The sequence below is a fragment of the Phoca vitulina genome, unplaced genomic scaffold, assembly GCF_004348235.1.
Source record: "Phoca vitulina isolate PV1807 unplaced genomic scaffold, GSC_HSeal_1.0 scaffold39, whole genome shotgun sequence".
Lineage (NCBI taxonomy): Eukaryota > Metazoa > Chordata > Mammalia > Carnivora > Phocidae > Phoca > Phoca vitulina.
In genome coordinates this window covers 8,439,432-8,460,735 of record NW_022589742.1, presented here as the reverse complement: position 1 = coordinate 8,460,735, position 21,304 = coordinate 8,439,432, and the positions used below count along the sequence as shown (strand labels likewise).

The following is a 21,304-nucleotide window of genomic DNA, read 5'->3' as shown; positions in this document are numbered from 1 at the left end:
CATTTTACTCACTTTAAAGGGTCACCATCTACATCTCCAGATGAGTTAAGTGTTGACATCAGAACTCATCCCCAAATTAGACAGTTTGGATATCAAAGCATGGGTAGAAACAAATGCAAATATTCTATTCTATTGCTGAAACATACGTGAACATCGAAAAATGTACGCTTCTCCTTTTCTGCCAATGAACACTTAAAACTCTATTTGGAAGTGAGGAGAAGGGGGGCTTGGAGATGTAAAAAATTGATTCCAGAACCCTGGACCAGAGTCAATTTGGAGTAGTTTCCTTATACACCAAACTTGACACAGAACACGTGGCAGTTCTTTCTAGGTCAGAAAGACAGTTGTAAGGCAGATACCCATAATGTTGCAAAAGGGCGACTCGAAACAGGAACAAAGTCGCTTTTAGAAATCATCCCAGAGCCATTTATGCAAAAGTGTACACCAACAGCCCAAGGACAGGTGCATTTTGTCACTTCTGATGTTATTCACTAGTAAACCGCGTCACCAGTATTTGATGTGGAGGGCACACAGGCTGATTCACAATAAGTAATTAGCATACACAGTAGGCTTCTCGAATGTCACTTTGCAAGTTGAAATGTACACAAATGGCAGAGCTGACCACATTTTGTGATGTGAAAAATGCCCCTGTTTGATACATGCAAAAAAGTGGGGGAAATGTCTGAAAACTCTCTCCAGACAGACGAGGTACTTTAGAGAGAGATTTGTAGCGGAGATTTTAGAGAGAGATTGGTAGCACGGATGGTGATGAACACGCTATTGACCTCAGTTTAAAGTACCGGCAAGTAGAATTTTCCAAACCTGTACTCGAGCTGCAAAGAAAGACAAACTACTCAGAGTTTCCTTGAGGCATGCATTTCACTATGGCAAAGTGCAACGGGGCGTGCATTACATGGGACGTCAGGGCCTGCTTCAGCGGACTAAGGAGATCATGAGCATTCTTCAAGCACAATGCAGAAGCTTTATGGAGTGGAGGAGAGTCAGAAAATTTGGAATCATCTTCTCATTATGTCACTTTAGAAGTGTCATTCCTCAGCCGACTGCTGTGTCAGGAATGCAAGGTGATGGGAACAGACTTGGCCAGATGTCGGCTACAGGAGCAAGCAACTTTGGCAGCCAAAATGGGGCAACGTAAGGACAGCAGCTGAAACCGGTTCCGCTGTGAGAAGCAGGAGGCTGCTCCGCGCTGGGCCCGAGATGACTGTATTATACAGTGTTCCATCTGAGGCTGCATAACACATTCACCGGCGAGCCAGGGGCCTCCTAATGCTGTCAGGGGCCGAACGACACACAGCACACCAGAGGGCAACGCACAGTCAAAAAGAAAGAGAAAGAAAGAAGAATGAGAGAACACAAGCAAAAACACGCGTCCGTTGTGCACAAACCTTCGGGCTCTGTGTTTTCTTTGTGGTGTACTTGCTTCAGCGGGCAGCAGAAGATTTCGTGACACTTAGCACGAAAGGGGGACTCTTTTTTCTTTAATTCCGCAGATTGGATGGAATCTTGCCGTAACATAATGTATTCCTGTGTGCCAGGGGGGGCGTCATCCAGAACTGTGGTCACCACATAACAAAATGAACTCAAGTTAGAGCTTCATGAAGGCAGCGAGCGTCTCTAATCACATCTACTCCCAGGGAAGACTAAAGAAACAACATTCCTAAGAAAAGTTTCAAAGAAAAACATTTACTAGCTTGCTGATGTTATTTTGAGGGGCTGACTTTAAAATAATGAAGCCCTGGGAATAGCTTACTCGACTACATAGACGTCTGTTGCTAGTATAACGATAATTTAAGGGCGCGAAGCACAATAAAACACTTTAATACCAATAACCATATTGTATCTAAATAAACACCAAGTAGCGCTCACACGTTTCAATTTAAGATATAATAGAAATATTTGCAGGTTGAACTGGCCGAGGTCCACCAATTATCAGTATATTCGTTGATGTTTCTTTCCATGGTCTGCTCCCCCAGAAGAACCTGACTTTAGCGCAACATATACCCAGTCAGACCAAAGATTCAAGGGCGTTGCTCTTTAATCTTTGATTTTCAAAGAGAACTGGGGCTGTTGCAGATAGTCTTCAGATATTCAGGACCCCTTAATGAGGACAAGAAATTCTACTTGCGAGCCTCACAATCAACCCTGGATCTGGATCAAAGACCTACCTGGTTGAACAGTGGGAGAGCAGGACCTGGTTCACCAAAATTGCCCTGAGATAGATCCCAAGCCCCTCTCAGCTAGCTCACCTTTTCTTTCCAGACCCTTTCTGCATTTCCTAAGCAAGACTCTGAATGTCTAGCGCTTTCTCCCTGCAAAAACACGTGGTCTGATTTTAAAGGGTCCCCACCGCAACATTCTTCAACCTGAAAACCACCCACCAAGCGGGGGGGGGGGGGGGGGGGAGGGGGAGAGGTGCAAATTTGATCTGCATTTGCAGAAAAAACAGGGAACTGACCCCAGAATTGATTTTTTTTTTTCTCTTTCACACCCTTCCCAATGAGGCCATTGCATTTTGCCAGGAGTGAGTCAGTGCCTCTAAAGCTGTGATTAATGGCATGCTGACTCATGCTACTCCCCCAAATGCATACACTTAGCATGCATTTAGAAGGACCCGTACCACCAGCAACCTTCTTATCAGGAGAATAACACTGTGGTGTTTGTAAAATATAAACAGCTTATGGTTGAAATTTGGTGGGACCTGAAGCTTCTGTGTTTGGCAAAACATTCCCAGCTCATTGGCTGGGATTTTAATGACCTTTAAGAACTATCTTTCATGTTGGGGTAAAAAAAAAAAAAAAAAAGGTATAAAAACCAACAAAACTTTTAAATTAGCATTATGAGTTTAGAACAAGTTCTTGATGGATGGCTTGTATGTGGAATTGTTGTCTTCCTTTATAAGTCATTAAATTATGCAAGAAGGTGATGAATATTTTAGTCAGCTCTCTATTTTCCTCTAGCATTCAGCAGCAGTAATCAAAAATATTATATAGGCACCCCATCACAGTTTTTCCTGGCAGAGAGTCCCCTTCATCTACTAGGAATATGACTATAACTCCATAGAATCTCGTTGTGAAATGCACATCTTTGCTAGCAACAGCTGCTATTCAAAACATTTGCAACCATTTCCTGCTATGAGCAGAGAGTTAGGATAATACAGACACTTATCAAATTCCAGCATCACAGCTGAAGACCAATTCTGGTTTTACCACCCAAAATATTTAAAGAAAACCTCCTAAACTTGGAACTCTTTAAAAAAAGAAACTCCCATGATTACCTAGAAGGTAAGAAATTCCATTTTCACACACTGTGTATAAGAAACATATTTTAAGATGAAAGGACAATTGGAGGATTAAGAAGAAAAGAACAACTTTTTGATAATACATAGGGAAGCTGTCATTCAGAAGCACTTGATAAACATCAGGAAATTGTCTTCCACTCTCATTTTTCAATACCAACAATGACGTCACAAATGGGCATTTCTGGAGATTAATGGCGGACTGTAGCTAATAGCCTTTTGCTGACTCTCTAGCCATCAGCTTTTCCCAGCTGGTCATTAATTCCCAGAAAATGCCTTGCGCTGCCATCATTACTGTTTAATTAGATACAACTGGTTATCTGTAACATACAACAAAATTCTAATAAATGCGACATGCTGACCGATACAAGAACCAGCCCCCAAATTCATCATGATGGGGAAAGCACGAAGGTCACAAAAGTGCAGGATAATTGCTTTCCACAAAATTCTCTCTCCTGTTCTTTCTTCAAATTGAATTCAGCAAGTGCAAAAGGTGCCAAGATGAGAGCATTTAAGGAGCCATGTGAGTAATAACCACAGGCATAGAACATTTCCTTGGAAATTGTGAACATCTGGGAGTTAACGGCTCAGCTTTGGGTCTCAGGCTGTCTCTACTCAATGCCCCGAACATCAGTCAGTTCAGGCAAAACAGAAAAAAAGCCAACCTATCAATAGCTTGGTGTCATACTGACACAAGAGCTAGAAACACTGTGGACTTTTCAACCAGAAGTGACATTGTATAGGCAACACCTCACTTGGGTCTATAAAATTTCTGAACTTGAGGATATTCTACATGAAAAATTAAAACTATTATATCAAATCCATTTATTCCCAGGGCTCCCTCAGCTAAGACAGGGGCGCTATGTGCAATGGCAGCAACCGGAATGGCAGGGGACTTCCCACAGGACCCCAGCACTAGAGCAGGTGGGCACCTTAATTCTACTCTAAAAGAGGGATGAGGATGCAAATCTTTCAAGGAGTATTAGCTCTACAAAAGGGAGAGGAGGCTGGTAAAGTAGCCAGCTCATCAAAACAGGAAAAAAGAATGTGATTCTTCTTTCCCCGGCTTAGTCCAATGTTTCTGCCATTTTTCTCCTTCTAGTGCATTCCCTTCTTGCACATGACCTCTATCCTCTGAAAACTACTCCTCCTTCTGTTCATTTGAGCCATTTGTCCACATTTATGCAAAGACTCCTGCTGCCCTCCCCAACAATAGATTTATACAATCTCGGAGGGAGACAAACGACTCCAGTGATTGGGAAGACAGTGGATTTACAACGAAGCCTCCTCCAGTTTTAGAGGCCCAACTTGACTCTTCCAGACAAATAAGACGGTAAGAGTGGCTCATGGTTGATTTCTGGACCGTGAGGCCCCATGCTCTGAGGAAGGTTGCTGAGCCCCACGACAACGGCTACCGAGGGGTAGGGCTCTGCTGGGAAATTGCACCCACATAGTCAGTGCCCTTGGCCTTGATCACCCAGCCCGCCTCCTTGGGATTGCAAAGTCCCACAGGAGTGATCAAGAGTTGGGAGAAGACAAGTGCACACATGCAAATCCACACATCCAGACACGCAGACACTGGCAGGTGGCATACTCAGACATGGAGGTGACAAGAATAAGTGACTTTAGGGGGGAGGGTGATTGTTATTAGCACAATTTATGAAAGAACTAGGGCCTGTTATAAAAGGTGTTCTATTGACTAACCGTTTAGGTGGGCAAGCGTGCATCAGGAATTGGTTTCCCAATGGCAGCACTGGATTGGCACTAAACCATCCCCACTCTCCTCTGGGTCTCTCGGTAATCGCCAAAATCAAGGACAGGGGTAGCGGGGGCAGTTATGGCAAGGGAAGGGGGTTTAAGTCAAAGCCTGATGACCTCGCCTAAGCTACTCATGTTCACAGAGATACAGTATTCCCTTTTCCAACTAGACATGGAGAAAGCAACAATCTATAGCAAAACTTAATCACCGATAAAAAATCATCCCAATGTAATGTACCTTTTAAATGTGTTTTTAATTAATGAAGTTAACATTTATCCCTATTTTTTTTTAAAAAATCCAGTTGTTTTACTCTATAACTTTTACCAATAAATATAACAGTGGCTACATCAAACAGCTACGCAAATATTTAGTAGTATCACAAACACTACAACGTCGTCCTCCATGTCATTCCAAACAAAATTTCTTTAGAGATTATTAAGTGCAACCCCTTTGTCTTAAAACATAAGGAAAATAAAGCTCAGGAAGGGGACGTACCTTGACAAGTCACAGAGTTATTGGAAAAGCCCAGCCTGGAAGCCAGGATTTTAGTGTGTTTACCAGCAAATCTAAAGTAAGACTGCTTTGTACACTGTATATTAAAAAGGGATTGGGCTCTTCAGTATGACTTAGCTTAAAAGATTACCCCTGCCCCCAACAAAGTTTTCTTTCTTCATTCAAAGATGGAAAAGCAACCAGAGACAGCCTAGGAAACTATTTAGACAATGCCACATAGGCACCTGCCCCCTCACCACGTCACTGTGATTCGCAAGGTTTGCTGGCTTCAAGCTGGAAGCAGTTAACAAGCCCTCAATTATTTGATGATGCTGTTTTTTGCTTTCAAATGAACTCTTCACAGAGATGACTCAACATACTTAATTAATGATACATGATTTTAAATCAAAGCGAATCTGAGATCACCAGGACAATGGAAATGAAATGATTGGAACTACCAAAGTTATTCGACATGTATTAGTGACTCCAAGAAGCAAATACATAAAAACACCTATGAATCAGAAAATGTGGCAAAATACACACATTATCAAATGTCCTCACATAATGAGAAAAAAGTGAGAAGAAAATCGAGTAATTGGAGCAAATTACCCTTCCATGTCACTGGGCACCTGTCATGCTGAAAAGTACATTCAACCACAGGGTGAGTTACCTCAAGACCTCCATTTTGCCTTCTGGCTAACTGCCTGTTACTTATCTGTATATGATATTTAAGCTTTACTGCCATAGTGGATACGATCAAGATGGCAGGTTTAAATGTAAACGAGTAACTTAAGTAATTCACTTAACAGAATCGAATACTAATGATCAACATAAAAACAACTTTAAAACACTTCTAGAAATTTCAGTTACCTTCTTCTTTACAACCTCCCCCATCTCCATTCAGCGCCCTCAACCACGATTAGGACTTCCTCCAAATTTTGTTTGTTCCGGCTCTTTTGTTCTTCCCATGGTAGAATGAAATGCAGACTCTCTATCATGGTGGCTTCCCACCTCCTCAACTCCATCAATGCCTCTCTTCTTCTTACTCACACTAGATTCTTCCATTAGTATCTAGAATATGGTAGGCATTTTCCTGCCTGAAGGCCTTATACTTGCTGTTCACTATGACTCCCCCTTTATGTTCTTCCAGGTTCTACTTAAATGTCACCTCCTCAGACATGTCTTCTCAGCTACCTTAGGTAGGTCTGTACTTGTCACAACTATAATTTTTATTTATTTGTTATTTTTTTAAAGATTTTATTTATTCATTTGAGACACAGAGATACAGAGAGAGAGAGAGAAAAAAAGCATGAGCAGGGAGAGAGGCAGAGGCAGAGGGAGAAGCAGGCTCCTCGCTGAGCCAGGAGCCCGATGTGGGGCTCGATCCCAGGACCCTGGGATCATGACCTGAGCTGAAGGCAGACGCTTAACCATCTGAGCCACCCAGGCGCCCCATCACAACTATAATTTTTATTTTTTTTTATTTTTTTTTTTAAAGATTTTATTTATTTGCAAGAGAGAGAATGAGAGACAGAGAGCATGAGAGGGAGGAGGGTCAGAGGGAGAAGCAGACTCCCTGCTGAGCAGGGAGCCCGATGTGGGACTTGATCCCAGGACTCCAGGATCATGACCTGAGCCAAAGGCAGTCGCCTAACCAACTGAGCCACCCATGCGCCCACAACTATAATTTTTAAATGCATGTATGCATGCACATATGCATGTGTCTCGTCTCATTCTCCCCACAAGAATACAAACTCTCTCAAGCAGGAACATTATTTGTCTCATTTATCACTCTATAGCTTTTTGGTTATCATTATAAGCTTTTACTGAAAAGTTAGGTTGATGATTATTTTCATTATTTTATTTATTTTAATTTTATTTTATTTAATTATTTAATTATTTTCATCAATTATACCATGTAATTATTTTCATATATCTTTCATATGTCTTTCCTCCACAATTTGAATGTAAGCTCCCAGAGGGCAAGAACCATGTCTTTTGGTATCATCTTTGCTTTCCCTAATGGCCCACAATGTTTTGCACATGGTAGCTTTGCATGCATAAGATCACTCCCCTCTAAGGATAATCATGCCTACCCTGAAAGCGTGTGCTAAGAAGAAGGGTTCATAAATGGAAGGGGTTCAGCACATTGCCTGGCCGTTGGCAGGCACACAGTGGTAGCAGCCATGGAAGAAATGCTATCTGGGACGGAGATGACACTGTTGAGCACGACACTCTGGTAGTTAGGAAACCAGGATCCCCCACTCTGACTCACCACTGACCTTCTGGGTGACCTCTGAGCCTCAATCTTCCCATTTCAAAAATAAGTGATGGGTACTAGGCCAAGGTTTCTCAACATTGGCACTTTTGACATTTGGGGCTAGATAATTCTTTGTTTTGAGAGGCTGTTCTGTGCACCAAAGGATGTTTAGCAGCATCCCTGGCCTCTACCACACTAGGTGCCAGGAGCATCCCCCCACCCTGGCCAAGTTGTGACAACCAAAACTGTCTCATATTGCCAAATATCCCTCGCTCGCAGGATGAAGACAAAATCACCTTAGCTGAGAATCGCTGGACTTGATGATGGGTAAAGCCCCTCTGGTTTAGAAACCTCTTTGTAAAGAATAAGCACCGGGGTGCCTGGGTGGCTCAGTCGTTAAGCGTCTGCCTTCGGCTCAGGTCATGATCCCAGGGTCCTGGGATTGAGCCCCACATCGGGCTCCCTGCTCAGCGGGAAGCCTGCTTCTCCCTCTCCCACTCCCCCTGCTTGTGTTCCCTCTCTCGCTGTGTCTCTCTCTGTCAAATAAATAAATAAAATCTTCAAAAAAAAAAAAAAAGAATAAGCACCAATCCTGGAAGTCCCTCTGTGACCCTTGGAGATGCTCAGCATCCTGCAAGGACTCAGCTATTCCATTTGGGGAATGAATACTACCCCACACAGTCTGGACCAGAAAGAGAGGAAAATGCACCGGGGAGCATGCCAATCACCTAGGCAACAGAAAGCCTTTGGCGAGATGTAAAGCACTACCGTTACACATCAGCGGGGTCATTACTCAACCTAGGGAAAGCTTTGTCCCGTGAATGGGGACACTGGGCAGCACCAATGGCGAGCTGTGAATAATAGGTGGGGCCCAGCCAACCAAAGACCTGGCTCAGGTGGGGATGAGAGGTAAGAAGAGGAGGCTGGGAAACCCTCTCTGACCTTATCCAGGGAGCTTTCTTGAAGCCTGGCCTTCCCATCTTCTAAAGGCCCAAGTCACCAGGGAGGATGCTTCCTCCTACTGAAGACAGAAATGAGTCCGTTAACAAGAAAAGTGGCAGCTTCCGCCGGCAGAGCAGAGTGTGATTTCGGAAGTCCTGTGCCCCTGCATGAATGACCTATATTTCATCCCCGCTGCAATTTCGAGCATGTGAGAGAGAAAGAGCAAGGCCACAGAGAAATACATTCCACCTAAGAATACTGGGTCTTGCTCCATCTCAATGGTACAATCAGAGGAGTTGTCACCAGCCTGTTACTTGCACGTTTTCCAGCTTTATGTCATTGCATTCCCCTGCCATGCACCCTGCTCAAGTCCCAGCCAAACTGAAGCGTCTATCACACTCCCCTAGAAGGCTTGTGGAGACACAGATGCCTGGGCCCCCTCCCTCAGAGTTTCTGATGGAGGTGGTCGGGGCTGGAGCGTGAGTATTGGCATCTCTAACAAGTTCCTAAGTGCTGCAGCTGCTGGGCAAGGATCACAGGTGGAGAACGACGGCCCCAGCTGTTCGTTTTGCCTCTCGCAGCCAGCCGCATTCTCCTCGGCCCAGTGCAAGCGCAGCCTAAACCAGTGGTTCTCAGCTGTGCTGGTGCATTAGTGTGACTGGGGAAACTCTGAAAAAATAAGATGCCCATGGTGCCACACCAGATCAATTAAACCAGAATCTCTGGGCTGGGGCCAGAGCACTGGTAGGTTTCCAAGCTCCTCAGCTGATCCAAGTGCACAGCTAGGGTTGAGAAGGACTATTTTAAGCCTTTCTGCACTATCCCAGTGAAAAGTCCTCTTTCCTCCTTGGAGGGCAGGCTCTGGCCCCCAGTCATCTTACTATTTCCATTTCTTTCCACATCTCAGCCCAGCGTTGCCACATACAAAATTGTACAGCAGCCCAGATCTCCACATAGCAGCCCCATTCCAGCTTGAGCACCTACGGTGGTTTGTCCATAGCTCTACCATAGCATTAATCCACCCCTGCCCTCTGTTCTCATGACTTTTTTTCAAAATGACTCTCTCACCAGTCAGTTTGGTTGAATTGAGTCAAACCAAGCTTTATTCTATTAACACCCGTCAAGGTCAATGTCTTGGGCTGGTGAGAACATGAGTCTTTGGCCTGAAGCCAGCCCATGATACTTCATCTCGCTACCCTGGTCCTTCCTCGTCAGCTCCTCATCCTCAGCGTCCACACAGCTATTTCACACTTTACTTATGCTACAGTCTCGACCACAGTACAATCTAAGCTCACAGTCACAAAACAAAATGGTGCCAAGAATTCACTGGGAACTTTGTTGGTGATTGGCTAAATATGCTGGCCCTTCTTTCATGACAACACACAATAAGGGATTTGGGCTCCATTTCCCAGAAATTGCTTCCTTGAACCCCGTAATTCAGGGGTTCTCTACCCTAGCTGAATCAGAATCATCTGGGGAGCTTTTATAAAATGCTCACCTCTAGAGATTCTCATTCAATTGGTCCCATAGTGGGGTATGGGTCTTGATAGGCCTTAAAAAGCTTCTCAGGTGTTTCTAAGGTGCAGCTAGGATGGCAAACCAATGTGGCTAATTGAGGCAACAAGAGAAAAATTAAAGCCACAAGTGTAAGCACGATTAACTGCAAAGATGTTTTTCTGAGCAAAGAAGGAAGGGCTCTAAAGAAACGAGGACTTCCAAGTGCTAGGCCCCTTAATTAAGTAAGGAATACAAATGGATCCGACAAGGAGAAAGTTTCAAAAACCTTAGGGAATTCAGCAGGGTGTATTGGCAAAGGCCTTAATCAATCTGTCCTGGTTTCAAATCCCAGCTCTGAGACCATAAGTGGTCTCCACAGTGTGGCCTTGGGCTTAGTTTCTTCACCCATAATATGGGATGACAGCTGTTCGTAAAGGAGGGCCCCGAACCAGCCACACAGATATCACATAGGAACTTGTTAGAAATGCAGGCTCTTAGCCTCACCAAGTTCAAACCAACAGAATCAGAATCTGTCTTTTCAGAACATTCTGAGGTGACCGCTGCGCACCTTGAAGTCGAGACACGCCAAGAACAGTGGCTGGTGCACAGTGGGGACTCCGTCTGGGTTCATTCCCCTCTCTCCCAAGGCCAAACAACTATTTGGGCAGCATGTCAATGTATATTCGTGGCAACCCTGCCACGGGACAGAGGAAAGAGCTCTAGACTTGGGAGACCCCTGCCACGTCGGCCATGACCTTGAGCACGTCCGTTTTCATCTTTTACAGACGACCAAATTGAATCACAGTGTTCAACAGGGCTGTTTTAAGAATTAAAAGAGATGATGTGGGTGGAAGCATCCAGCACAATGCCTAGCCCCTTGATAGGTACTCCATACGCACAAAGTACTCCCTGAGTATTGACTGAGGCTGAATCCAAGTTAACACGGAAGTGCCTTTCCCAAGCAAAACACGTCAACCACCTACATTCTTGCTAGTCTCCACAAGGCTTCACACAACCTTCATTTTAGTTTTCTAACCAAAGCAGGGGAATTGGCCTGCAGGAGAAAAAAAAGATGGCTGTACCGCTCACAGAGCAGTAAATTGGCAAATGGTATTTCTTCCGGAATGACACTGGCATTTCTTCAAAATGTTTGAGACTGGCTTCCTTAAAACATTTTATTTGGTCTCACTCATTTTGTTTTTAATGCAGAGTGCTTCTGGCCACAGTGTCTTAAAGACTGAAACTCTAGGGGCACCTGGGTGGTTCAGTCGGGTTGAGCGTCCGACTCCTGGTATCAGCTCAGGTCATGATCTCCCAGTCGTAGGACCGAGCCCCGCATCAGTCTCTGCGCTCAGCATGGCGTCTGCTTCAGATTCTCTCTCCCTCTCCCTCAAATAAATAAAATCTTAAAAAAAAAAAAAAAAAGACTGAAACTCTAGGCAGCCCATAAAGATTGCTGCACCATGGACTCCAGGCACTTTTGCACCAAATTCTGCCTCTCCCTCCATGCATAAACAGCGAGGCAAGGGCTTCATTCAGTAAGTGGCCTTTCCCTTCAGACACAATAAGCTAAGGGGATGGTTCCCATATAACTCACTGCCCGATGCATGTTTGTTCCAGCCAGCCTGGCTGTGTGTGTGTGTGTGTCTGTGTGTGTGTGTGTGTGTGTGTCTGTGTGTGTGTGTGTGTGTGTGTCTGAGGCTTTGCTTTTAATGTCTTTGCTTTTAATAAATGTTAGTACAGGCGCTCGGGTTAGGCTCACAAAATGATGTCATGGCTCCTCATAGCAACCGCCTGAAATCTCCTCAGCCTTTGAGCTTAAGACCTTTCTTGGGCAACAGCACAGGCTAAATTGCTATAGAAAGTCTATTTTCTATCAATCTTTTCCATTTTTAGAGCATTAAATCTCAGACAACTGGGGTTTCCTCACCAATATACTAGAGAGCACACTCTCAAGCCCCACACCCACGTCCTCCTAGGAAATGTGCTCAGCGACACCATACTTTTTCACACGGCACGCTTAACGAGTCCTGTCCTACTCATTGTCATTATTTCCCTCACGTTCTTATTTCGTGTTTTGAAAGCTAATCTCTGATATAAATCTCCTGGTTGCTCCAAGTCTCTGGGGATGTCTTTAGAGCTCAGGAAACCCCACTTTACCGGCTCTGTTGACAGCCAGGAATTCCTTGGTCCTGGTGATCATAACTGGAAAGCAATATTGCAATGCTGCCTAAAAATTATGACTGGGAGAGTGATGAATGCCATCAAACTCACCTCTGCCTCTCCCTATATCCCCCCAAATGGTATCTAAGTAGCAAACTCATTGTACTTTCTTAGTCAGGAAATAGTACCCTTATTTTCAAGCAAAGAGGGTTCCCTTATTTCCCCTTCTTGCTGGTGTTCTGTGGCCATATATGTCTCTATCACCTTTTGGCACTCCTTCCACCAAGGGGACATGGACGAAAGTTCACTCAAGTCCATTAGCACCCCGTCATGACTGACCCTTTGGCAGGAACCATAAAGCAAATACCAACATTTGGGCTGATCTATAAAAACCACTTTTCAGAAACAACAAAAAACGCCTCTGTCATCATGGCTGTGTGCTACCTGGCATTCTACGTCACGTGGCTGTGCCAGGGATTCGAGAAACAGTAAAGGAGAAAGAAGGCCCAGGAACAGAGGGAGGAGAAGCCTCCTCCAATTGATCAAGACGTGTGTCCTGGCAGGTCTCGTTTCATTTAAAACATGCACTGGTTACATCCTCCTCTCCTTAGTTAGTGACAAACTGTACTCAAGCTCATCAAAAGGCAGTTAGTTCAGTTCAGCTGCAACATCGTATTCATCAGCATGCAAGCTCAAATAGGCCTCAACAGCTCCAGGAAATGCAGTTCTCACCTACATGCTGCAGAAGAATTCTTCCCCCTTAGATAGTTATGAGAGGCACATTTTTAGCTAATGGAAAGCATTACAACAAAGTTCCCAATGACAATAGCCGAGATACAGAAAAAAATTCTAAAAAAGCAACAATCCAATTCAATGAGCGCTTTTCTTTGCACTCATGTCTGCCACAGTTTCTGACTCCCCATTCAGTAAATAGAGCTGGTGTTTCTTCTCAGGAGGGCTGTCCCTGGTAGGAATTACAGATGGGAGAAGATATTGTGCCAGGTTAGAACCCACTCTCAATTTGTTTGAATTTCGAAGCACATGGTATTTGAGTTTGTTTACTCTTGGCAGCACTTCTGTTTAAGAAAAAGGCATTACAATTATTTTAAATGCCTCAAGCCATCAAATGTCCTTAAAATAGCATTTAATGATTTAGGTGTAAATGAATCATAAACACTTAGATTAAACTTCCTCCTCATTCCCTACAAACCCAGCTGGTTAAGTAAGGTTTTAACAAAAGAGCACTCAGCCTGCTTCATCCTTTTCAAGGTAAGGTCATCGGAGGTGGGCTCCAAGCTGGGTCTGGTGCTCACGTTTAAAACATTAGGAGTACTCACATTATATTTTTTAAAGGAGTAAAATAGAGTGCCTGGTGTCTACTATGCGCTTTCACATATCATTTCTAACATCCACAACAACCCCATGAGACAAGTATCCTTATTGTCCCCACTCGGCACAGAGGAAACTCCATGTCAGAGAGGCTACGGAACAGGTCCAGAATAACCCAGCTATCAAGATGCAGAGTGGGATTCAAACCCAGGTCTTCATGTTGCTACAGCCTACAGTCTTACTCACAATACCATATCTGATAATCATTTGTATACCTGGTAGGCAAGATAATGGCCCCTCAAAGATGTCCACATCCTAATCCCTGGAATCTGTGACCATGTACCTTAAGGCAGCAGATGTATTTAAGGTTGCTAAGCAGCTGACCTGTAGATCGAGATAAGCCTAGATTATCCAGGTGGTTCCAGTGTAGTCAAATGAGCTCTTAAAAGCAAAAGAGGGAGGCAGAAGAGTGGGGCAGTGAAATGAAAAAGAAGAGGCAGGACAGATTAAAAGTACGAGAGGACCCAACCTACTGTTGCTGGCTTTTAATACTGAGGAAGGAGGCCATGAGCTAAGGGATCCACATAGCCTGTAGAAGCTGGGAACGGCCCTCGTTCCCAGGGATCAATCCCAAGGAAACAGGGATCTCCATGCTACCAGGAACTGAACTCTGTTAACAACCCAAAAGAGTTAGGGGACAGATCCTCCTCTAGAGCCTCCAGAAAGGAAGGCAGCCATGCCAAGACCTTAGTTTGGGCCCAGTGAGATGTGTATCTGCCTTCTGACCTACAGAATTACATGATGAAAACCTTACGTTGCTTAAGCCGCTAAGTCTGTGATAATTTGTCATGGCGGAAATAGAAAACTAATACGATATCCAAAGTTTAATGCTGAAAACCTAACTCAGGTTTACAGCTCATAAGCCCTTCTACAGTTATTTTAACAACAGTAATCAAATATTACATATGGAACTGACTTATCTTTAACTTCAGCCTAAGAAAACATACGCATAAAAATGCTTCCTTTGGCCTTCTCATTTTCTATTCCCTCCATGATATTACCTTTCAATATTCTTTCAACAAATACTTATTGGGAACCTACTATATATGCCAGGCACTCACTAGTCGATGCATACAGTATACAGCAGATGGAAAAAAAAAGAAAAGTAGACCAAAACCCTTGCCCTCATGGAGTTTACACATTTGGGTGGGGTAAACAGTAAACAAATGAGAAAGATGAGTCCCCCAAGGATCTCTGAGTTACTCATGGGAAGAGAGCTGCTCTGAATTGTTGCCAGACCCAGATACAGGAGAAATGATCTTTTACAAGGTAAGAGTCTGCCGTGTTGGCTTTCTGTCACTGGAGTATAACCTAGCCTCATCAAAACAACACAGACAGCCTCATCGAGAAGCTGATGTTGGAGCAAAGGCCCAAATGAAGTGCAGAAGACAGTGAGCTACGGAGATATCTAGGAGGAGAGCATGCCCAGTAGAGGGATCCAAAATGTAAAGGCCCTGAGGGAGGAGTATGAGTTGCTGTTCTTGTAGAAAACGGAGGCCAATGTGGCTGGAATTGAGAGAACGGGGGGAGGAGACCTAGGAGGTCAGAAAAGAAATGGGAAGCCTGCTCATGCAGGCCACGGTAATAACTGGCTTTAATTCTGAGTGGCAGGGAGCCATGGCATAGTTTCAGCCAGAAGAGTGATGTGATCTGGCTTAGGTGTTCAAAAGCTCACTCTTGCTGCTATGTACAGAAGGGATTTCAGGGGAGAGGAAGCAGAAAGACTGCTTAGGAGGCCACTACTATAATCTAGGTAAGAGGTGATCATAGTACTTAGTGGTGTAGGCGGAAAGGATTCTGGGCACATATTCTAGGAACACAGACTCTTATGAACAGAAGTTCTATCTAGAATAGATAAAGAAGAAGTGATTATATATATATGTGTGTGTGTGTATATATATATATATATATGATATATATATGTAATGTAATGTTACTCAACCATAAAAGAGAATAAGATCTCGCCATTTGCAACAACATGGATGGACCTAGAAGGTATTATGTGAAGTGAAATAAGTCAGTCAGAGAAAAACAAATACAATATGATTTCACTTATGTGTAGAAGCTAAAAAACAAAACAAATGAACAAACAAACAGAAAACGGACTCAAACACACAAAACCTGGTAATTGCCAGGGGGGGGGGGGGGGGGGGGATGAGCAAAGTAGGGGAAGGGGATTAAGAGGTATGAACTTCCCGTTATAAAATAAATCAAGGAGATGAAAAGTACAGCACAGGAAATACAGTGAATAATATTCTAATAACATTGTATGGTGACAAAGGGTAACTACACTTATCATAGCGAGCACTACCCTTATCATGGAACTGTTGAATCACTATGTTGTATACCTGAAACTAATGTATCACTGTATGTGAATTGTACTTCAATAAAAAAATAAATTAAAAAAAGAACATATCTAACAGTATGCAACATCTAACAACACTATTTAATACAGATACCTTTTGATAATGGTAATTCCATGGACTATACAGTTCCCAGAGGGAAAATATTTACTGTGGATTAGCTAATTCTGCTCTTTAGACATTGGAGAGACACCACCTCACCCTTAGTTCTCCCCTGCAGCATCTCATTGGACTAAATCCATCTGTATAGAATATGATCAAGTAGGTACCCAGCAAACATTAACATTGCAGGAGAGTATTAATGGCAGTGATGGAGATGATGACGGGCAGTTTGCAAAACAACATTCTTGAGAAATCAATTCCCTTGACCCTTTACACCATTCTTGTTTCTCTTCTATAAACCTATTTTCCTTCTGTCATTATGTCAAAGATTCCACCAAACAAATCTAACACTTCAAGTGCTCCTGGAGGAGAGGAATGGTGGGCAAACAACCTTAGAACTCAGGTGCCTGGACTCCTAGCCCATCCTAGGAGCCTACCCCTTGCTATATAAGTCACACCATCTGTGTGAGTCCAGATTTCCTCAAATGGAATGGACCAGATGATCTCTAAGGTCTATTCACTGCTTAAGTTCAGGATGGGGGTGGGGGGTTCTTCGGTCTCCTTGGTATTTTCTTCAATATGAAGCTCACTAGCATAACTCTGCTGGCTTCTCTCTGCCCCGTCATTCACTCTTTCCTGGGTGGGGTACTGGTGAGGTTTTAAATGACAAACTAACAGCCCTAGCCTAGCCCTTTCCTTTTTCCTTTCTCCTTGGGAGCCAGCTCATCACAGAAAGCATGCATTCTGCCCTGCTCCTCTATGCTTTAAGCTTTGCAGGTGGAGGCCCATGCCAGGTGAAGGACTGAAGAGTAAGATGGGAGTCTGTTATCCAGAGCTGCCTGCGGCGGAGGAGATTCATCTAATTATGGTGTTCATTATTAGAATGTCCACCTCTTCACAGATAAAAACCTCATCTCCCAGTGTCAGATTTATTTAGAATAAAGGTGATATTTTGTTCTTCATACACCTTTCTCTTTTGACTTCTTAATTTGTTCCCAGCTTGGACAGAGGGAGAAAGAGTGTCCCCCACCCCCCGCAAATGCCATCAATATTTGCGAATGCTCAGAATCATGGTTTCTAGAGTACTGGACAAGTCCTAAAACCTCTACAAGAATGTCAAACTCTGTTGGCCAATTTGGCTCGTGATGGTTACCACTGGGCAGGGTCAGTACCAGGACACTTCTACTCCTAGGACAGGAAACACAGGAGGGAGGAATGAGGAAAAGAAGAGGCAGAAAGGAGGGGAGACATGAGTGCTGGCTTGCCCCTCCATATATCAAAGGAGCTGGCCACCATGTTAATTTAAAAACCTTCTGCCAACAGACCCATAAATACAGAGAACAAACTGTCATGATTGCCAAAAGGGAGGGGGTAGAGGAATGGGCAAAATGGGTGAAAGGGAGTGGGAGGTACCGGCTTCCAGCTACGGAATGAATAAGTCATAGGGATGAAAGGTAGGGCATCGGGAATATAGTCAATGGTATTGTAATAGCGCTGTATGGGGACAGATGGCAGCTACACTTGTGGGGAGCACAGCAGAACATATACACTTGTTGAATCACTATGTTGTACACCCGAAACCAATAAAGCATTGCGTGTTAACTATACTTCAATAAAAAAGAATACCTATGCAAAAAATTTAAAAAGTAATAAACCTGCTGCTGCCATGGAAATCACTAGCTATTGATGAGGTTCTCATAGTCCCATAGGAAGCTCAGTTGAAAGTCCCATTTCAAAGCAGCAAGAAAGGGATGGAGAGGGATAAATGCAGGTCCTGTGTGGTGACAGGAACATTAATGCAAGGGGGAAATGCAGCTGTGGTTTCATTCCTCTTAGACTGCACCGGAGCTAAGTATCCATTATGGGAGGCAGCACAAGCTTCCCAAACCTGAGCTCCCTGTCTTTTCTGATAGCCTGTCTACCACTTTGTCCCCTCCGACATGCCTCTAATATTTGCATTAATTAGACTCATGCCAGGAACCCTGGTCACTTGAGAAGTGCCTGTTGGTACCACCAAGAAATTGAAATATGCCACTCTTCACAAGCTTGAAAAATACCAGGTGGGGGAGTGGAACCATTTCCCAGTGATCACTCTGAAGATAGCCCTCTGCTTTCTCCTTATTGTAGAGTTAAGGAGAGTTCAAGATTGCACACAACAAGGCCAGGGCAAAACGTTCCACATAAAAACTCTCCCAGCCAATGAGGCATCTAACTACTGGCTGGTGGAAGAGGCACCTTTAGAGTTCCTACGAGATGCAGAAGAATCACGATCAGCAATGTTTAAAAGTTGTCTACAGAGCAGTTCTTTCCTCTCTTGTCTCCCAAGGCCTTTGCATAACACTTGCTTAACTGACAACTTGCAAACATCAGCTTAATGCATGGGAGATAGTCTCAGAGGCTGTGAGACAACACCCTTGAGTCAGTCCCTAGTTGGCAAAGAGATTCCTCGGTCAATCCATGGCAACCTAGACAAAATGTTTGGGCTGAGAGCAGGGTGCGTCACACTCAGATTTAGGAAGTGGGGATGATCATGGGCTGACCCACATGCTACTTCGGGTTGCCAACCTTTCTCTGTAGGCTATTTCTTTATACTTCCCTCTGTTCTAGAGGGCACTTTGGTAGTCCCTTACCAGATTTCTGGTGAGCAAAAAAGGAACATGGTTTTCTTTCTGATATCCACATTTAGGGTGGTTGCAATGACTGGAGAAAGTGGCAAAAGCAAGGTGAAGAGGCATTAGGCATGCCTCGCTGGGAATCCCCAGGAAAGGAAGGCCTCCTGCCTGTGTTCCTGGCATCGTTGTTGCCTCTTTGCTCCTGAGCAAGTGACACTCACTTCTCTTCTCCCAAAAGCTCCCTGGAGGCATGCAGACTAAAATACATTAACCAGACTTGTAATGTGATCCAGCAATAGCTGTTGGGAACAACCTGAGGAAAGGCCCTCAGCCTCGACTCAGGTTCCTGGAAAAACATGGAACTGGATGAGTCCTATTGCCATGATAATTGGATCAGTCCCACTCGTCAGGGAAAAGGGCATGCGACTGATCATTGAAGAATACTGCAATTAATTTTTTAATTATTTAATTAATTAATTAAATTAAAAATTGAAATATGCCACTCTTCACAAGCTTGGAAAATATCAGCTGGGGGAGTGGAACCATTTCCCAGTGATCATTCTGAAGATAGCCCTCTGCTTTCTCCTTATTGTAGAGTTATGGAGAGTTCAAGATTGCACACAACAAGACCAGGGCAAAACGTTCCACATTAATTAATTAATTAATTAATTAATTAATTCTGCAATTAATTTTATGTGTCAACTTGATTGGGCCATAGGGTGCCCAGATAATTTGGTCAAACTTTATTGTATTTCTGTGAAGATGTTTTCGAAATGAGATGGAACATTTGAACTGGTAGACTGAGTAAAGTTTGCTCTCCCTAATGTGGATGGGCCTCACCCAATCAGTTGAAGGCCTGAACAGAACAAAAAAGCAGACCTTCCCATAGTAAAGGTGAACTTCTGCCTAATGACCTTTGAAGCGAATCATCAGCTTCATTCCTGACTCCAAACTCAAACTGAAACATTGGCTCTTCCTCGGTCTCAAGTCTGCTGGCCTTTGGACTTGTGCTACACCATCAGTTTTCCTGGTTCTCAGGCTTTAGGACACAGACTGGAACTAATCCATTAACTCTCCTCGGTGTCCAGCTCCCTGACTCACCCTGTGGACCTTGGGACTTGCCAGCCTCCATCATTGTCAGAGCTAATTCCTTATAATTAACAAATAAATCCTATTGTTTCTGTTTCTCTGGAGAATCCTGACTAATGCAAACACACACCATGGGAAGCTAGGAGACATAAAAGTACCACTTGCCCGTTTCTCTAACCAAACTTTGACTTAGCCACATTGGTGTTTCATTTTAAGAATAATCCTTCTTCTCCCCATTTACTACTAATGCTGGGTGACAACTCCATATGGTGGTGGACAGACACTAGGGTGACAACCAATGTGTTACACTCTTGTTTAATCCCCACCCTTAAAATGTGAGTGAAACCTGTGATGTGCTTCCAGCCAACAGAAGATGGCAAAGTTAAAAAAAAAAAATAACATTTTAAAGATGTAATTCAGGGCCCAGATCAGCTGATTTTGTTAATTAAAAAGGATTAATCTGGGTGGGCCTGACTTAATCAAGTGAAAGCATTAGAAGTGAGAGATTCAGCTGCTGACCTTGAAAACATAAGCTGCCATGTGAGCAGCTTTAGGAGGGGCCCCAAGGCCAGGAACTCTGGGCAGTCTCTGGGATCGGAGAATGGCCCCCAGACGACAGCCAGCAAGAAAATGGGGACTTCAGTCCTACAGCCACAAACAACTGAATTCTGCCAACAGTCACGTGAGTTTGGAAGAAGACCCTGACCTCCAGGAGAAAATGTAGCCCAACCCACACCTTGACTGTGGCCTTGTGAGATCCTGAACAGAGAAGCCAGCTACGCCACGGCCTGCGAACGTTTATTGGTAGGGACTTGATCAGCTACAAATATGCTGGTATTTTGAGGTTTTGATTGTTAAGACTGAAGAAACAGCCTGTGGCGATGGACCAGAGTAATTAGGATGGATCTCTACATGTTCTATAAAGATTACCATGATAAAGAAAAACAATTCTCTCAATATTTAGCATTCGTCACCTTAGAAGGGTTACAACAGAAGAAAACTTTCTAAATAGAATATGAGTAGACTAAAGTGTCAGTAATATTTCTTCCACTTGAAGTGAAGTCATTCTAAGTATGAAATATGAAAGCCTCTTTTTTATGAGAAATTTTCTATTCTTAGAAGAAGTTCATTTGTGGTTAGCTTCCTTTCTTGCAGAGAAAAAGATGATTTGAAAACAGTCACCTTTTAAATAATGTAACCACTTTTGAGTAACTTTATTTTTAATTAGAAAAGGTTTCCTTTCTTCATATCTTTTATTGTGGGAAAATATATGGAACGTAATACTTGCTATGCTAATCATTTTTAAGTGTACAAGTCAGA

The 21,304-nt window shown here is 43.6% G+C and overlaps 1 protein-coding gene across 1 annotated transcript in view; it reads right to left on the bottom strand.

Annotated features, from left to right (window-relative positions):
- Positions 1-21,304, bottom strand: part of FGF13 (fibroblast growth factor 13) — a 474,294-nt gene that overhangs the window by 186,842 nt on the left and 266,148 nt on the right. The window contains exon 3 of the mRNA XM_032428191.1: positions 1,407-1,574. Coding sequence (XP_032284082.1) covers positions 1,407-1,574 — 168 coding nt within the window. The remainder of the gene's footprint in view (positions 1-1,406; positions 1,575-21,304) is intronic.